General features: G+C 42.4%; 1 protein-coding gene across 8 annotated transcripts in view; it reads right to left on the bottom strand.

Moving 5' to 3' along the window:
• CNOT1 (CCR4-NOT transcription complex subunit 1) overlaps window positions 1-17,137 on the bottom strand; it is a 90,136-nt gene extending 72,999 nt beyond the window's left edge. For 3 of the 8 annotated variants that reach the window (XM_074968444.1, XM_074968443.1, XM_074968445.1), the window contains exons 1-3: window positions 16,958-17,137; window positions 5,945-6,215; window positions 345-452 (exon numbers count right to left, since the gene is read on the bottom strand). In XM_074968444.1, coding sequence (XP_074824545.1) covers window positions 345-452; window positions 5,945-6,046 — 210 coding nt within the window. In that variant the 5' untranslated portion in view covers window positions 6,047-6,215; window positions 16,958-17,137. The remainder of the gene's footprint in view (window positions 1-344; window positions 453-5,944; window positions 6,216-16,957) is intronic. The other 5 variants (XM_074968446.1, XM_074968448.1, XM_074968442.1 and 2 more) reach the window with 4 other exon arrangements.
• Between the last annotated feature and the right edge of the window lie 487 nt (window positions 17,138-17,624).

Below are 17,624 nucleotides of genomic sequence, written 5' to 3'. Positions count from 1 at the left end.
AATAACTTGGAAGTATGTAAGATAGTCCAAACTAGCAATACAATGAGCTGCTAAGCTTTAAAAAGGTAAAGGATGTTTTAAGAAGGTACTGCATGGGGCAAGCAAAAGTGGGGCCAGCATACTTCAGTAGCAGGTTTTCTGAGTCAGTTCTTTAAAAGCCAGAGACAAGCTCTCAGTATTTCTACCTTCTCACTAGTTTAGAGCCAACAAAAGGGGTTGTAATTCAGAAGCTATGCAGGTTATTTTCCACCAATTAACTGAAGACTAACCTGTACCCTGCTTTTGTGCTTAAAATGGCCTGAGAGCTTTGCAATAAGCCAATTAAAAGTGTAATTAGAATTTACCTGATGGAAATCTTTGCCACTGCTTTTACCATCGCCACTGAAATCCACGTGCGAGAATAGACAGCGTAGTAAATGCCTGTCTGCCTCGGGACCGTGCCGATTCACAATCTGAAAGACCAAAACAAGACATCCAACAATTCTGATGGAAAGTTGTCAGACACACTGATGGGGCACCAGTACTTTGGTAACTGTAGTAATTTCACTACTTTGTACAATGGAATACTCCAGTTCAAATAGGAGGCACTGAGGATCCAAGATACCAATACCCCCTGTGAAGTAAGGGTTAACCCCACTTGGGGATGGAAAGACAATCAAAGCAGTAAAATGAGGACAGGAATAGAACCTCAATCTCCTAACTCGAAGTTGTAGTCTTTGATCATGCTTCTGCCCACATTAAGGCACACCAGCTTAAGTACTCAACTTGTTTGTTTTTGAGGAAGGAACCAGTACATAAGAGAATTCCCTTAACATCCTAATGAGCCTCATGCCACTAACCTGCACTGTGCCAAGTGACGGCTCTGTGAGCCAAAGTGGTGTGAGCAGTGTTTCAGCTCCAACACATGGGAGAATCCCTAGTTATCTAGACAGTCTGCAGAACTGAAAAGTGTTTGGCATTTATTTTGTCAGATACCAACACATGAAACCAAAAAGATTAGTGTTTTACAAGTTACTTAACTGAACTTTTGAGTCAGTGACCCACCTAAATTGGAATGTTGTTTTATCTAGTAGCATGCTAGAGACAGATTTGACCTGGTTCTACCGATGTCACAGGTTGGGGACCTCCTAGAGTTAATACACTAGTACCTCAATTCTTTTATTTGGAAGGAGGCGGCAATCAGGTGTAAAGGGAGTATACAAGTGGGCAAGGAAATATAGTGAGAGTCTTTAAGTGCTAAAATGAATTTTTGACTCATTAAGATAGGATGTGAAGATTACAGGCCATTCGGAAAGTAAACAAGCATCAGATCAAAAAGCATGGCCTTTTGCACATCCTAGTTTAAACAGTCACTATCCCAGCCACAACGATCACAGAGACATTCAATAATTCAAGGGCTTTCAAAAAACAAATGCTTGTTTTGTGGCATGCAGCTTGAAAAATTAAAGTTATCTGCATTAGAAATATGACTGGTAGCACCACATTTTCATATCAATTAAACAGAACGCGGTATCTATGGTGGAACCTTAAAAACCACTTGATGAATAGTTGAGTACATGACAGACAGGCCCCCTAGTCTAAAACTTATTTTTATCTATCAACTTAGCAAGCTTTTGTTTTTTCAAAGTCACCACTGTAGTTTACTGTGCAGTGCAGAAGTGTTTTGACAACTGACCCCATCTGAATATTGTCATACTCTCTTCTTCAGGAATATGATAGTGTTTGCTGATAAATATGTGATAAATGTTGTGTGTCTTATGAGGAAACTGAGTGCATGACAAGAGTAAATCTTCCTTTTCTAGATCAATATGACAATGCCTTGCTCCTCTAGCTCAGTGGATCTCAATTTCCCATACCAAGGTCTCCTTTCTAGCTAGGACCCCCTTCCCTTTAATATTATTGGCCTGGCAGCTAGGAACACCTTATACCTGACTGCAACCTCAGACAGAGCCTGTGCTCTAGATTTCAGCTTTTAGAGAGATGTCCAGGAGGCCTCAACATAAGTTCCCAGTTTTCAAGACGAAGTCTTAAGGAAGTTTCTTTTGTTATCAAGTGGCATAAAGAGATGTTAAAGCTCAAAAGCAGAAAGGCTACCCATTGCTTAAGAACTGCTGAAGTTACATTTGTTGCATTATGCCACACAAATGCATTCACAACAGCTGCAAGAGATAGAAAAACAGGTTAAATTAAAGCAAGTTTTAATCAGTATTACAGAACAATTTAGGTAACCAGCTTTGAATACAAGACAACAGCTACAACAGTATCCTCTACAAATTTAGATGTAGCTGTTAAGTGAGATAAGACAAGACTTAGGTAGTCAATACCAAGTTTGCCAAGCAGCATATTACAAAATTAAAAAGTTGCTAAACCATGTGGATGTAGCTTCCCTCTACTGTACTGAAGGAAACAGTGTTGAACACTCACATCTGTAAAGATACACAAATCAATTTAGTATTGGACATATAATATTGGATCACACAGGAGTTAGGTTTCAGACTAGCAACTGTGTTAAGTCTGTATTCGCAAAAAGAAAAGGAGTACTTGTGGCACCTTGGAGACTAACCAATTTATTTGAGCATAAGCGTTTGTGAGCTACAGCTCACTTCATCGGATGCAGGAGTTAGGATTCCACAACGAGATTTTCTAGGAGGTTCATAGCCACCAATAAACTGGAATCTATATAATCCAGACAGCTCCTGTAAAATGGTTCACTACCCCACCACAATCGAAATCTTAAGGACTTCCCAGTCAAACATTAGAAGCATTCAAAACAAAGTGAACTGTAGGTCAATACAGAGGCACATTATCCACATCATCTCCTAAACAGACAAAGCAGTGGAAGACCCGCCCCCCCCCCACACACACAAATGCTTTTCATGAGAGATTTGTAAGACATTAAGCATAAAGAACAGAGTAAACAGTCTGCTAATGGGTTTAGCCCCATAAAATAAATTTGTTGGCAAGTCAAGAAATTGACCTAAAGAGTTCCCGAAGAGTGATTAAAATGCGTCTAATTTTATGGAATCCAGCTAGACTAGAAATTATACGAGACCGCAGGGTCTGCTTCAGTTGATGTTCAAGGATTTAGTCTTTAGTGGGACAACATGAAAGCCATTTGACTGAAAATGTTTTATCCACTAGTTTCAAGATTATTGTAGCCCAAAGCTGCAAAATACTCAGTTTATCTTGTTCATGATAGTATTCTAAATTAAGTGTCACTGAACCCCCTACGTAGTAGTCACTCTTGAAGAGAAACCCTGATCAGGGAGCAGAAATAATTTAAGATGCATTAAAAAAAAGTAGGACATAAAATGTAGAGGGGGTATCAGAAACTGAAGTTAGTCAATTTCAAAATAGTTAAGTTGATACCATCCTTCATGTCAACAGAACTATTCCCCTGTATTGGTGTAAATCTGAATATGGTGTTACTCCATAAAAATCAGTAGTAGAGAGAGATTAAATAAAGTTGTCTCATAGAAATTTGGATGTGTAAGTGGTGGATTAGAAGATTAGATTTAAAAGTGTTTAACAGTCCAAGATTTAAGTTTAAATTTTCCACATCCTTCTTACAGTGTGGGGCCCAAAACTGGACATAGTACTCCAGATGAGGCCTCACCAATGTCGAACAGAGGGGAATGATCACGTCCTTCGATCTGCTGGCAATGCCCCTACTTATACAGCCCAAAATGTCATTAGCCTTCTTGGCAACAAGGGCACACTGTTGACTCATATCCAGCTTCTCGCCCACTGTAACCCCTAGGTCTTTTTCTGCAGAACTGCTGCCTAGCCATTCGGTCCCTAGTCTGTAGGGATGCATGGGATTCTTCCATCCTAAGTGCAGGACTCTGCACTTGTCCTTGTTGAACCTCAGATTTCTTTTGGCCCAATCCTCTAATTTGTCTAGGTCCCTCTGTATCCTATCCCTACCCTCCAGTGTATCTACCACTCCTCCCAGTTTAGTGTCAGGATTCTATTTATGTTTAAATGAATTTGACATCTTTAAGGCAGTAACCATTTCCTAGGCTAAATAAGTTAGAGGTAGTACCCTCAGGTGGTTTGGTTTTGTTTTTTTTGGTTTTTTTAAAGGGAGTGATCTTTCTACATTTAAACCCTTATGCAAAACATCTAGCCGTTAGACAAACTGAGAAACAGCTCTATAAGCAAGAGCAGTAGCAAGGAAGACGCAAGATTTGTACCCTAGGAGTTTCTGAAAACCAGTTCCAATCAAGTTACACAGCTTTCATTTGCTCAAATTTACTAAAGCCATTCCATTTCAGCCAATGGCCTAGATATAATCAGACAAACGAAAATGAAGTACTTCTCTAAAAAAAGCTTGCTTAAATATTTCCACTAAAAGTGTGAAAACATTTTAGTTTACTGCTCAAAAAAGGTACCATGACGACAGACCTAGAAAAGTGAAGTTTTCCACAAAGGCAGGACTTCACAGGAGGCAACAGTGCCCACTATGTCTCAATCCTGACTTAGAATGTCCCCTCTATAAGTGACAGGTTAGTTCTGTCTCCACATTCATTCAACCCTTTGATTTTCAGTTGACATTGCTCAACTGGATGACTAGTGCAGACTGATATGGTCATCTGCCTGCTGGGAACTGAACTAACTAAACTGGTTTCATTCAAGTCTGGAAGACCAGTTGCTTTAGGCGAACCAGTTCTAGAAACAGGTTCACTAACATGTGTTTCCTCCTCAGCAATCCACTGTGGACAAGGCTTTTCAGCCCCAAGGGTTCCCTTTACAGTAAAAGGCTATGAACTCAAGATGTAGCCTGAATCTTAACAAATGTCAAAACATTTCAAACCTAAAAAAAAGGTGTTAACAGTGGACATTTTAAGCTTCCATGTTTTATCTGCAACCCAGAAAGCAAACTTGACTTATTTTACATGTTATACAAGCATCCAACAGTTAGCCAATTAATTTAGCATTGTAAGATTCAAGGAACATTGAAAGGATACCATTTTAAAAACTTCTAAAGGAGTGTTCAGATTTTGCCAGGAAATTGAACAGTGACTCTAGAATTACAGTTACCATCTTTTATTGCATCCAAGGTTTCAGTGAGAACATTTTGAACAAGAAGTGTCAAGCAAATAGCCTTGTAAGTTAACAATGGTACAAACTTAAGGGTCCTGATATGAAGGAATTTAGGTAGAAATATTTGCACAGTAGATTCTCTCGGGAGGCTGATAGAACACTTAATCAGTAGTTAAAAAAATGAAGTTAGTAACAGACTCTGCTGAGCTTTTTGGGGGGGGGGGGGGGCTACAGACTAGCTGCTTGGTCCCTAGTCTGTAGCAGTGCATGAGATTCTCCCATCCTAAGTGCAGGACTCTGCACTTGTCCTTGTTGAACCCCAGATTTCTTTTGGCCAATCCTCTAATTTGTCTAGGTCCCTCTGTATCTACCACTCCCCCCAGTTTAGTGTCATCTGCAAACTTGCTGAGGGTGCAATCCACGCCATCCTCCAGATAGTTAATGAAGATATTGAACAAAACCAGCCCCAGGACTGACTCTTGGCCCACTCCACTTGATACCAGCTGCCAACTAGACAGGGAGCCATTGATCACTACCCATTGAGCCCGACAATCTAGCCAGCTTTCTATCCACCTTATAGTCCATTCATCCAGCCCATACTACTTTAACTTGCTGGCAAGCATATTGTGGTAGACCGTATCAAAAGCTTTGCTAAAGTCAAGGAATAAACACATCCATTGCTTTCCCCTCATCCACAGAGCCAGTTATCTCGTCATAGAAGGCAATTAGGTTAGTCAGGCTACAATTCTGGACCTTGGGGAAAAGAGGAGTTAGTAAATGTGTAGAAATATACTACAAATGCTATGAGGTACAACTCAAAGGGAAAGACCACATTTGATGCTTCCATTCTTCCATTCAAAGTTTCCTTTGCAGCACTCTCTTCTGTTAGTTTACTTACATGCTGTATTTCCTGCTGGCTGGCTCGGTAGTTTTTCTTGGTTAAATTGTCCACCAGGTAGCTGATTTGAGACAAGGCCAGCGAGAGCGAGTCAAGATTCATTGCTGGTTGGGGCGGAAGCAGGCGGCCGAGCCCGGCGCAAAATCACCATTATTCCCCTTTAGTCACCTCAGAGACAGGTTAATTTTTGTTCAATTAGCCTATATCTGTTCTGTGCTATTTCTTCAGCTCTTCTTTCCAAGTGTTCTTATTCTGTTCTGAAACATGGCACCTGGAAGACAAAATAGCATTGCATTAGGTTGAATTTTTGTTAGTTTACAAATCTTCCAGAGATTTCTGAAATTCACTTAAGTCTTTCATTGAAACGAGTATAATATTTAACTAGCCTTGTAAGTTTCACATAGCATTTCTGAATCACTTCAAGGGTAGAGTTTTGAAAAGAACTTTTACAAAGCTTAACAGAAAAGTTTTCCTGCATTTTTGTTTTTAGGTATTTCCATTAAAAACCAGAGTTGGGAAAATATATTTTCCAGCAGTGGTGGAAGTTCAGCATTATGACAGCATAAGAATCAGAAGACAATTTAGGTTTTGTCCAAGAGGAGTGAAATGCAAAATAAATGGTGAAAAGGAGTCAGTTACCAGGTTTTACAGTCTGAGGTAGTGATAACAAGGAGTTATGATTTGATAGCTTCCCTCTGATGTAAAGACCTACCATAATATATGGAACATTGTTTAGATCATTTCTCATGGTAGCCTATGTGCATGTGCCAATAAAGTGTAGTGTCCACAGAAGGAAGTTCCGTTACAGATTTTCCCCCAACCCAGCCTTGTTTAGGCAGGTCTCCAGCAACCTTTGAAGAGCTAGAGGAAAAAAAGAGCTCAAAACACACAAAGGGATCACTGCAGATATTTCAACAACTCTAATCTGTCGGCTGTACTAGAGACAAGGGGAATGAGATACATAACGCATGAGATATCACAGAAAGCAAGAACCGACAGTCAATCATTCCAAGCTTCAGACACAGGTTTTAGGGACAATTCACTATTTGAAAGTTTTTGCAGTGTGCAGTCCTACTTTGCCATATAGATCACACCAAGCAATTGTAAAGAGTAAATACAAGGATCTGCAATAAACGGACCCTAAAATTTTATATAAACCAGCTTTCCAACCACAAAAGCAAAGCTTGACAGCTTAACAAGTTACTATGACAGTATGAAATCTTATTTAATGTGAAATCTGGCTTATCAAGTTAAGGACTCTGCCAGTGGGGCAAAATTGCATGCCAAAACAAGAATGTACACTGAAGAGTCTTCTAGATCTTTAAGACTGATAGGAAACTGAAAACTATATTGATAAAAGACATTGTAATCAATCAGCATCATTTTAACTCTTGAGAGTCACTGTATTGAAATGCCATTTATCTGAAGTACGCAAAAACAAGTCAAGTTGGCAACTTGCCAGGAATCTGAAGACTTCACCTTATTCAGAGAAAACATTATATTGCCACAAGGTACTGAGGAATATACTCTGACCAAATGTGATCATACATGCTGGGACATGTTACCATAGGCTGCGTTTCAGCACTAAGAGGGCAGACAGATTATTAACATTCACCCTGACTCTCATACTTGTGGCTTTCTAAATTGATTTGCTACTTCTTTAAAAGGTATGGCCTTATCCAGAAGGGTTTTTCTGCCACACAAGAATTTAAAGTTGGATTCAACAAAAATTATGACAACAGTAACAATATCAACAAATCTGAAAAAGCTGTGCTATTCAACCTCTGCCATCTCAATTTTAACCAAGAATTTCCCCACATTTATATAAAGGAATTTCCTAGTTGCGGGGTCCATCTCCTCCCCTTCAATTAGGATTGCAAGTTATGATGTTTATTTGACATTGGCTTTATGCTTGGAGTGGGAGGAGTACACATGGTTAGGCATTTTGTACTTTTCTGGTATCACAGATTGCCGTCACTCCAAAGGACTTGACCAGGTGATAGTTTTAGTCATATAAGCAGCACATTTGCTCCTGGGGCACAATTAGCTAGCTAACAACTGTCCATCAAAATGTAAGTTAGTCTTCCATACCTAAGAAGTTGACATGCTTCTTCTCAATGATGCCCAAAATTAAAGGGGCTCATTACATTTCACAAAAGTGTTAGTTTTTGTATTCAACAGATCAGTTTTTGGTATTCTGGTAAAAGCATAATTGGACTAGCAAGCAAGAGGAAAAAGATTTATATACATTCTTTATCAACCTACAGACCACTGTTGGATTTTTAAAGCCACTCTTCTGCTGTATTAGAAAAGCCCACATTTTTATGGCTGCCTTATGCTACAAAAATAAATATTACTGAAACCTGTGTGTATGACCCAATTGCCACCATTTATGAAAAAAAATTACAAGCTCAGAAGTTGGGAGGAAAGAAACTCCCTAGAATTAAAAGACTTCAACTTCCAGAATCCTAAGAGAGACTTTCAGCTTATAAAAGTGCCAGTTAACTGTACTGCAAAGGGAAAAGTTTCAGACATCTAACATGTCTAACTAAAAGATTAGAGAAGTCCCTTCAGTTTTACTGTGGGCATTGGACAGGAGTATAATCCATTCACCCTATTTGGGGGTCTTTCACTCAGCAGAGAAAAGAAACAAAAGGTGACTTAAGACCACAAAGACCTTCAGGAGTACTCTGAGCAGATATGTACTTTAAAAAAAGTAGTTTAAAAAAAGATTACTAGATTCCCATTTAAAATAAATACAATAAATAAATCTTTCAATGACTAATTTTCCTGAACACGTCAAGTGTATATTCTTCAAAAGTTCTCACTGCACACACAGAGGCAGCTTACTGGCCCAGCAACTGTACAGCTTGAGAAGTTTTTCATACTAACCTACTATACGTATAGCAGATAGGGAATGGCCACCAGCAAGGTCCAGCACAGTGCCTTGTTAAGAAGTTGAGCTCATCAGCAAGATGCTGATAAGAATTGATCACCCTCCCTTTACGAGAATAGTTGGATTCCACAGTGATTGCAATGGTAAGGTCTAGGAACAGCACTCTACCTAGATTTTGCTCATGGGTTCTATTTTTGGGTAGCTAGTACCAAATCAAAATCTTAAAGCTCACCCATGTGGCTGCTGGAAAGTGAGAAGGAACTCTTCCTCAGCCCAAGGGCATCTGACTGATGAGAGAGTAGCGTGGTCACCACTGTACCACCCAAAACTCAGTTTGTATTTTTGGGCCCTCTTACCACATGGCTCCAGCAACTAGTTCTGCTGCTGCTATGAGGTTGACATGGTTCTTGCTTTCATCACCTACTATGCAGTACCCTGTGAACAGCAGTGAAACTGACCACAGCTTTGTTAGCTTAGAATCATAGAAGATTAGGGTTGTCATCTAGTCCAACTCCCTGCTCAAAGCAGGACCAACACCAACTAAAGTTTCACTCTGCCCTGCTTAGAAAAGCTAGCAGCAACAACAGAAATAGTAAAACAAGGGCTTAATTTATGAGGAAGTTGGGAGCTTACTCCCTTCTCCTGACATCTCACTCGCCATGACAAGCATTCCTCCTTGCAAGTCTTGAGCAGCAGCATCTCACAGTACAATATAGTAATCAAAATTAGGATCCCAAATTTGGCTCATTTTAAAGTCAGCAGGATTTGAGAATGACTGAAGTGATACTGTGGCTCAAAGATGAAATACAGTAGTAACGGCCCATACAGTTCTAGGAAGGAGCCTCATCTCAATGCTCTAAACACATCAAGATATAAAGCATGTATAAGGAGGGGTGGATTATATTTTTGTTACAAGCTTTTGTGCTTATTCCCATTACAGAGAACTTTAAGGCAACTATGTCAACTGAGAAAATACCTTATAAACCCTTTATCATTATACCTTTTTAAAGGACAATGACTGTTGATAAGATAAGGAAAATTAATGCAGTACTTGGGAAAGAGCTTGCACAAGTAGATATGTCTTGCACCATTCACTGAATGATCAAACTTGAGTGAGTTTGAGTAGTAGAGAGTTCCAGGGGAAAATAAGTAGATATTTTTAGACAAGTACATTCTTGAGAGACAAGGTAGGTGAGGTAATAACTTTCACTGGACCAACTTCTAAAGCTTGTATCTTCCATCAACAGAGCTACACAACTCTTCTTTGGGGGAAGAAAGCAGCGTCTGAACTAAATACAAGTTGGGACAGATTGATAAGCAGAAGAGGTAAAGTGCACTGGAAAGCAATTGGGGGTCAGATTGTTATGCATAAAGGTTTTGAAGTGGACAATTAAGGGTAGCAGATAGTGCAGATGTGTTACAAGTTGTTGTAATGAACTATGCATAAGATTAGTGTCCTTGTTAAGTCCATAGTTTTTGGTGTCTAGCAGAGTTATGAATTGAAGTTCCCAGGCTTGCCTTCTGAAGGTGTTGTGCAGGTTTCCCTTGAGGAGGAATACTGAAAAAATCAGATATGGAGTTATCACATTATTTGCCCACAGGTGATATGGTGTTTTTGTCTTATATTTCTGTGCAAGTTCCTTCGAGAGCATAATGGTGGTCCGATTTCACCCATATAGTTATGGGGCATTTGATACAACATGTGGTATACCTCATCCAGTGTGATAAGCATGTGATACTCCACCCACCCATACCACACCTTTCAAGATTCATGGTTTCTACACATGCTGATCACAACATGTAGTATAGCTCATCCAGATCATCAAATGCCCCAACAAGAACTATGTGGATGACATGAGACAGTCACTACGCTCTCCTCCGATCCACACAAAACCTGATCCACGATTAGTGGTGGTTTCAACCTGTGCTAGTTGGGCTGTCCAAGGGTACACATCAAACACCCGAAAGGTTTTCACTTGGGCTGGTACCCAACCACTTTGCAATGAGGATCAGAGGATAAGCCACCCAAATGCTGACAGCCCTCCAATGCCTTCCTACCATCCCTCCCAGCCCCCCATGTGCCCAGCAGGACAGACAAGTTCTTCCACAATTCACTAGTAAAGAATCAGAGTGACTCAGCTTACTACAGCAATAAGAGCAGTTATGACATGCCCATAGAAGTCCCGACATGCTGATGAGCAGCGCAGCACCAGGACACAGTAACTCACGTATGGCTGCTCACACCTGGACAGGCTAGGCTAACCTCAATGATAATCACCTGTGTTAACTTGGCAGGGAAGATGTACCCTGAGAAATCCATCACTTTACTCAGCAAGAAAGAATGTTTTCACTATGTCAACCAGTTACTGTATCTAGTCATTTTTCACACTTGAAAGACTTGTGTCAGAGTTCAGGCAACGGATATTAAACTTGATCCCAGTCAACTAATCTAGAGTGCCTTATCTTCTAAAGAAGGAAAAATTCAGTAAGAGTCCCTGGTCTTAAGTAATGCATGTGGAAAGCTGCCTTTCCTCACCACCACTCCAAAAAAGTCACAATAGTTTTCATCTTTCTGTAGCCCAGATATGACCTACTTGGCCTATTCTACAAATTAGGCTAACCAGCTGAAGTGATCATATACTGAAGTGAAGAGTCATTCACAGGGCAGAAAAAAGTCTGATTTGTGGATCATAAATTTCATGTTAGACTGTGTATGACTTAATTTTTAAACTATGAAGCTGAAAGCATTATGGCAACTGAATGACAAGACATTAGAAGTCACCGTTGATGCAAATGATGTTTTGGAATTTCCTCATTAGCAGTCTTCATAAAAGTCTTAAATATGAAAGTTTCAGAACATTATGAAGAATGGACTTCTAGAATACTGCATTGGTTTAGCTAGCCATCAACAGGGACAAAATGGTTTTTATTCAGCTGTAATGTTTAAAACAAGACTGTCTAGAATGTAACAGGCAAGGAAAGCCATTCTCCTTGAATGTTTCATTGCAAAACTCAGTGAGTGACCCAATAGGACAATCAGACTGCACTCCTTCACCTAAAATAACTAAAAAAATCTTAGGTGCACTACACCTTGCTTGTGTCTACTTCAAGATAACAGGCTCAGCCCAGGACATATTTTGTTACAAGCCAATTTTATCAGCATATTTGAAGTTAGAGCCCTGCAAATATGTGGACCATGTCTGCAGATCGGATGCAGATACAAGTTTTGTATCCGCACAGGGCTCTATTTAGATTATTTAAGATATAGGTTCCTGCGTTACAAGGGGCACTACCTTCATAACAGATTTGGCCCTTCAGTCACCCCTTAAATTATTACCGTCATCTGTACTAGCACTTATCTATACTCTCACACAAAGTATAAAATTTTATTTCAAGTGGTACAGCATACCCACTTCAGTCAACTTATAAATCTTGCACGGAATCATTACACTTCCTTATGATATACTTGTCATTCTCTTTAGGAACTCCTATAGCAAGTAAAGTTTCAGTTGGTAATCAGAGCCACTTCTGAAGTGGCTCTAATATTGTGGAATTCAGGTGGGCTATAACACAAGAATAAAATTCTAGGAAAGAATCCAATAGTTTAGCAGTGAGCACAAACTTCAATCTCCACAGAAAAGTTAGTATTCAGTACTGAAATGTTTTTGCTAATCTATAAATCCAGTAAATGGAAATGCACTGTCAGTTACTGTATGACACTTCAGTTGCATACAGTATTCCAATCTAAAGGCATGTGGCAGTTCAGTTGTGTATTTTACCACTGAGGAGGGTGAAGTGAAAATGCCTTTGAAGTGCTTTGAAATACTTCAAAACAAGAAAAGGAGTACTTGTGGCACCTTAGAGACTAACATTTATTTGAGCTTAAGCTTTAGTGAGCTACAGCTCACTTCATCAGATGCATGCATTTGATGAAGTGAGCTATGCTCAATAAATCTGTTAGTCTAAGGTGCCACAAGCACTCCTTTTCTTTTTGCGGATACAGACTAACACGGCCGCTACTCTGAAACCTGTCATTATTCAAAACGAGAGACACTCTACAAAAGTAGTCTTAAAATGGCTCAGGAAAGGTAAGATTTCATTTGAATTTGTTAGGAATTTTTCAAGGTGCGAGACAAGCATTTCCATTGGGTTTCAAAGGCAGTAGTCAAACAACATCACACCTCCAATGTGGATGTTAGCATTTTATCTGAGCCAAAAAATGTGAGGCCATTACAGGAATGCAAGTTCTATAAGATTCTGCATAAGGAAACAGTGAGGAGCAAAATTACTGAACTAGTTTCTGGTGGAATATGTTCATCTTGTCCTCCCATCAAAGCCACATAACTAGAGTTTATGAAGTACTCTGCTAGTGCCTCAAAAAACTCAGTTAGGGAAGAAACTGGAGGTATGCTTCAAAGCTAATTTAGACTACAAGACAGTTACTGCTTAAACATTTATGGCAAGAGAAAAAACTCACTGCATAAGCCACATGGATGACAATTTAATTACACTACTGGGAAATTTTACTCATTCTTTCCAATATAGTAGAACAAGCTTAATATTTGGTCTAGTAACTCTCACCACAACCCCAAACAGCTACTCTCCAACAAGAGAGTAGGTTTACTTTAGAGAAAAATAATTTTTAGAAAGCAGTTTGTTAACTCAACTGGCATAGTAGTAACTCAATTAAATGTTTCTTTAATTAGCTATTGAACAAGCTTTGGCATCCTTCCCTTATTTTAAGATTATAAATTCCATTTAGTCAATATGATTTCAGTAGTCAACATGTAGCCCCATACTTACATTTCAGCCACAAACTTGCCTAAATACATGGTCTTGCAATTTTGTGCTACAGAGCATTATAACTAGTTAAAAATATCAGTTTCCAGCCTCTTTTGCATTGAGTGTGTTGAATGTTGGTAAGTATCCTGGGGAACACAGCAAGTACCTTTTGCTAGTGTCTCAAATGAAGAATGTGAAACACACTTAGGTAGTGTACATACTGTAGAGCAGTGATCTCTATCCTGTTTATGCACAAGATCACTTTTTGAATTTAAGTGCAACCCAGGATCTACCCTGCTCCTTCCCCAAGGCCCTGCCCCACTCATGCCATCCTCCCTCCCTCTATCACTCGCTCTCCCCCACCTTCACTAGACTGAGGTAGGGGGGGTTGGGGTGAGGGCTCTGGGCTGGGGCAGAGGAGTTTGGAGCGTGAGAAGGTGCTCAGGGCTGACCCTGGGGCAGGAGATTGGGGTGCAAAACTCTAGGAGAGTGTTCGGGTGCAGGAGGGGGCTCTGGGCTGGGGCAGTGTTGGGGTGCAGGAGGGGGTACAGGGTGCAGGCTTCAGGAGGACAGCTCAGGGCTGGTGGCTGGGATGCAGGCTCCCGCCAGGCAGCACTTACCTCAGTCAGCAGTGCAGCGGGGTTAAGATGGGTTCCCTACCTACCCTGGCCCCACGCCGCTCCCGGAAGCGGCCACCATGCCCCTGCGGCAGGGGAATGTGGCACTGCCCCCACAGCTCCCATTGAATGCAGTTCCCCGCTCCCAGCCAATTGAAGCTGCGGGGGCCATGCTTGCAGGCAGGAGCAGCATGGAGACTACTCCCCCTTCCCCCTCACAGGGGCTGCAGGGGCGTGCTGACCACTTCTGGGAGCAGTGCATGGCCAGGGTAGGCAGGGAGCCTGCCTTAGCCCTGCTGGACTTTTTGCAGCCAGAGATCACATTTGACTGTCAGAGGCTCCAGGATCGACCAGCTGATCGCAATCTAACAGTTGGTGACCACTGCTGTAGAGCAACCAGGATACACATTTATATCCTATTTGCACTCCAGTTTAACAATGCAGTTTGAAGTTCTCCCTAGTCATTGTAGTTAAGTTTACAATAGATAGGACCTAACTGATTTTTTTCTACCAAAAACACGTTTAAAACTGTTGATAAATGTTACATGCCAGCGCCTTAAAGGAAAACTTCAGTGATTAATACTACATACTTCTCAGTGTTACTTATTAACTAAAAACACAAACTGAATCTCGCTAGAGCACAGGAATACTGTACTCAATGAACGACACTTCTCCCTGCACTTTGGTTTACTGATGGGCATTCACTAGAGTACAATGTTTTGATTAATTTTTCCTCCTCAGTAACAGTACTTATAAAAATCTCTGCTCTACTCCCTTCAGTACAGTCCATCCACATAGCTAAACATGGCCAACTCAGTATCTCATTTCTATCCAACTCCAGCCATTAAATACAATTTTAAAGTAAACACTGATCAGAAGAATGGACAGGAATAAATCTCTCTAGGGAGAAGCACATGGGAGACTCAAGACTGGGGTTGTGGGGCAACAGGATGAGGGTCAGAAATTTAGACACCCATGTTTATAGGGATATGAAGTGAAGGACAATACCGAATCAAGATGCAGGAGTGGGATGGAAAGTGGATGGCTGTGCAGAAATGTAAGACTGCTTCCTGTTTACAAGGCAATTACCTCATCCGGGCTAATTTTGCCTTCATTTTATTCAATCCAAAGTATAGTTACCTTGGAAACAGGAAGCCTCCTGAAGTTACTTATATGTATCAAGAATGAATTGTCATACAAGTCTCTTTAGAAATACCTGTATTTCACTACCAGCTTAACAATCTGACAGCTGCTGTTTTCTTTTCATGCTTTCCATCATAGAGTCCTTGAAGTTGAGCTCAGAAAGCATCTGCATTATCCGATCACATGACAAAACTGGAGACTTCTAAACTTTAAGTTTTATGTTCCAGGCACTAAGTCTATATTTGGCTATCACAGTGTCAATTTTTATCTGTTCATTATATTTAAGGCCCTTGTACATCACATCTCACTCCTTTTGCAGCTGTATGCACTGAACAAAATCTCTTGCCATTTGTTAAAGTTAGCTGGCATTCACCTTTCAGTTTCAAGACCTTGGAAGGGAAGGCTATTACACAAGCAATGAATGCCCATTTCAAGGGAGCTATTTTTAAAGAACAGTTTACACTAAGTTACTACAATTACATTAAGTTTTCTAGTTTTGAACTAAGCAAATGTTAGGACTAAGCAGCTGCTCATCACTCAAGTTAACTGGATGATACAATTTAGAAATATTTTTTCCTTTCAACTGAATAGCACAGCCACTTCTGGTATGCTGAAATAATTTGTAATTAAAGACCATGTCCTCACAGTACTTACTGTATGAATACGTAACTCCATTTTTATATATTTATTTTTCATCAGCCAAAGTAACAGAATAACCCTGTCTTGTAAATGTTGGGCTTTTCAAGACCTCCTCTTACTCGGCTTTTCAAGAACCCATGACAGGTAAGGCCTACCACGGTCTCTTTACATTAACCAACAGCCTAGAGGTTGGAAACGATCCGTGAGGGCCAGGTATTCAAAGTCCTGATCCAACCCATTTCAAACCCAGTAACTCATGGGGATCCAAAAGGAGCCCAAGGGGATGTGGTAGCCTAAGTCCATCCTCCCTCACCCACCAGGGAAGAGGCAGGTTTTCCTAGGCTCCCTCCTAGCAAGCTCCTTAACGCTGGTGTCTCAAAGAACCGTAGCCCCAGGAGAAAGGTAAGTTTCTGCCCCCCCGCCCGTCCTGGAAGACTGGGGAGCTGGAGTCCAGCCACTCCCCGCCGAGAGCCCCAGCAGCCAGGGAGACTGGTCCAGCACGGACCGCCAAGCCCTACACACGGTCGAGCCCGGAAACGGCTGGGCCCCGAAGCCTCCACTCGGGCTCCCCCTACCGGGAGCTTCCAGCCGGGCTCACAGGCCCCACCGCCGCAAGCCCGCCCGCCGCTCCGGGCGGGTGCCGGGCTGTCCTGCCCCCGACGTGCGGGGTGCCCCCTCTACGGGCCCGGGCTCCCGCCTCCCCCAGACTGCGGGTCACGTCCCACCCTAGGCCCCGAGCGCCTCACAACCGCCCCAGCACCGCTCCGAGCCCCCACAAGCCTCGGGCTACCCCACGCTCCCATCCTTCCGGTCGGTTCCTGCTCGCCTGGGCCCGGGCCCCACATACCCTAAGCCCAGGGCTGCGCCCGGCCCCAGGCCTCCGTACCCGCGGCCTGCTCCCAGGCGTCCAGCCCAGGGCCCCGTCGCGGCTCTCACCTCAGACGGCAGGGCTGGGGGTCGTGGGGCCGCAGCAGGCGCCTCACTCAGCCTCTGGCGCTTTTATCCTCTCTCAGCTTTTCGCCTCCGCTGGTTTCAATACAAAATGGCGGACGGGGTCGCGCGCTCACGTCGCGGCCTTTCCCCTCCCCAGTCCCCTCGCGGCACGCCAGGCGCAGGGCGGGGCCGCGGCCCTCCTCCTCGCGTACGCGGATTCCAGCCAATCACAATCCAGGCAGGCAGCACGGGCGCCTGCGCTCGTGGGATCAGCCCAATCAGCGACTGGGGTTCATTGGGGAAAGAAATGGGAGCGCGGAGTTTCTGCCCCAAAGCAAGGGCCTGCCACTGATTGGTTAATGGGATGGAGGTCTTCCTCCCTCCCATCTGCAAATCAAAGGTCAGGGCGCCTGCGCGTAGAAGATGCGGCCAATCGGCGTTCGGTGAAGGCCGCTGAGCGCACAGGGTCCGGCCAATGGCAGGGGAGCGCGGCTGGGCAAGGAGGAAGGGGAAGTGAAGGAGGCCGCAAAGGGCGAGAGCGGAGTCACTGGGGAAGAGGCGTGGCTGGGATGGGAGGGGCTGCCCAGCCCCAACTGGAGGGACAACACTTCCTGCGCGATACCCCCGTCAGGTGATACCCAATGGTGCAGTCCGCGCCCCTCCTTGAGGC

Source organism: Natator depressus, chromosome 12, assembly GCF_965152275.1.
Source record: "Natator depressus isolate rNatDep1 chromosome 12, rNatDep2.hap1, whole genome shotgun sequence".
Taxonomy (NCBI): Eukaryota; Metazoa; Chordata; order Testudines; family Cheloniidae; genus Natator; species Natator depressus.
This window is presented reverse-complemented; position numbering and strand designations above follow the sequence as displayed.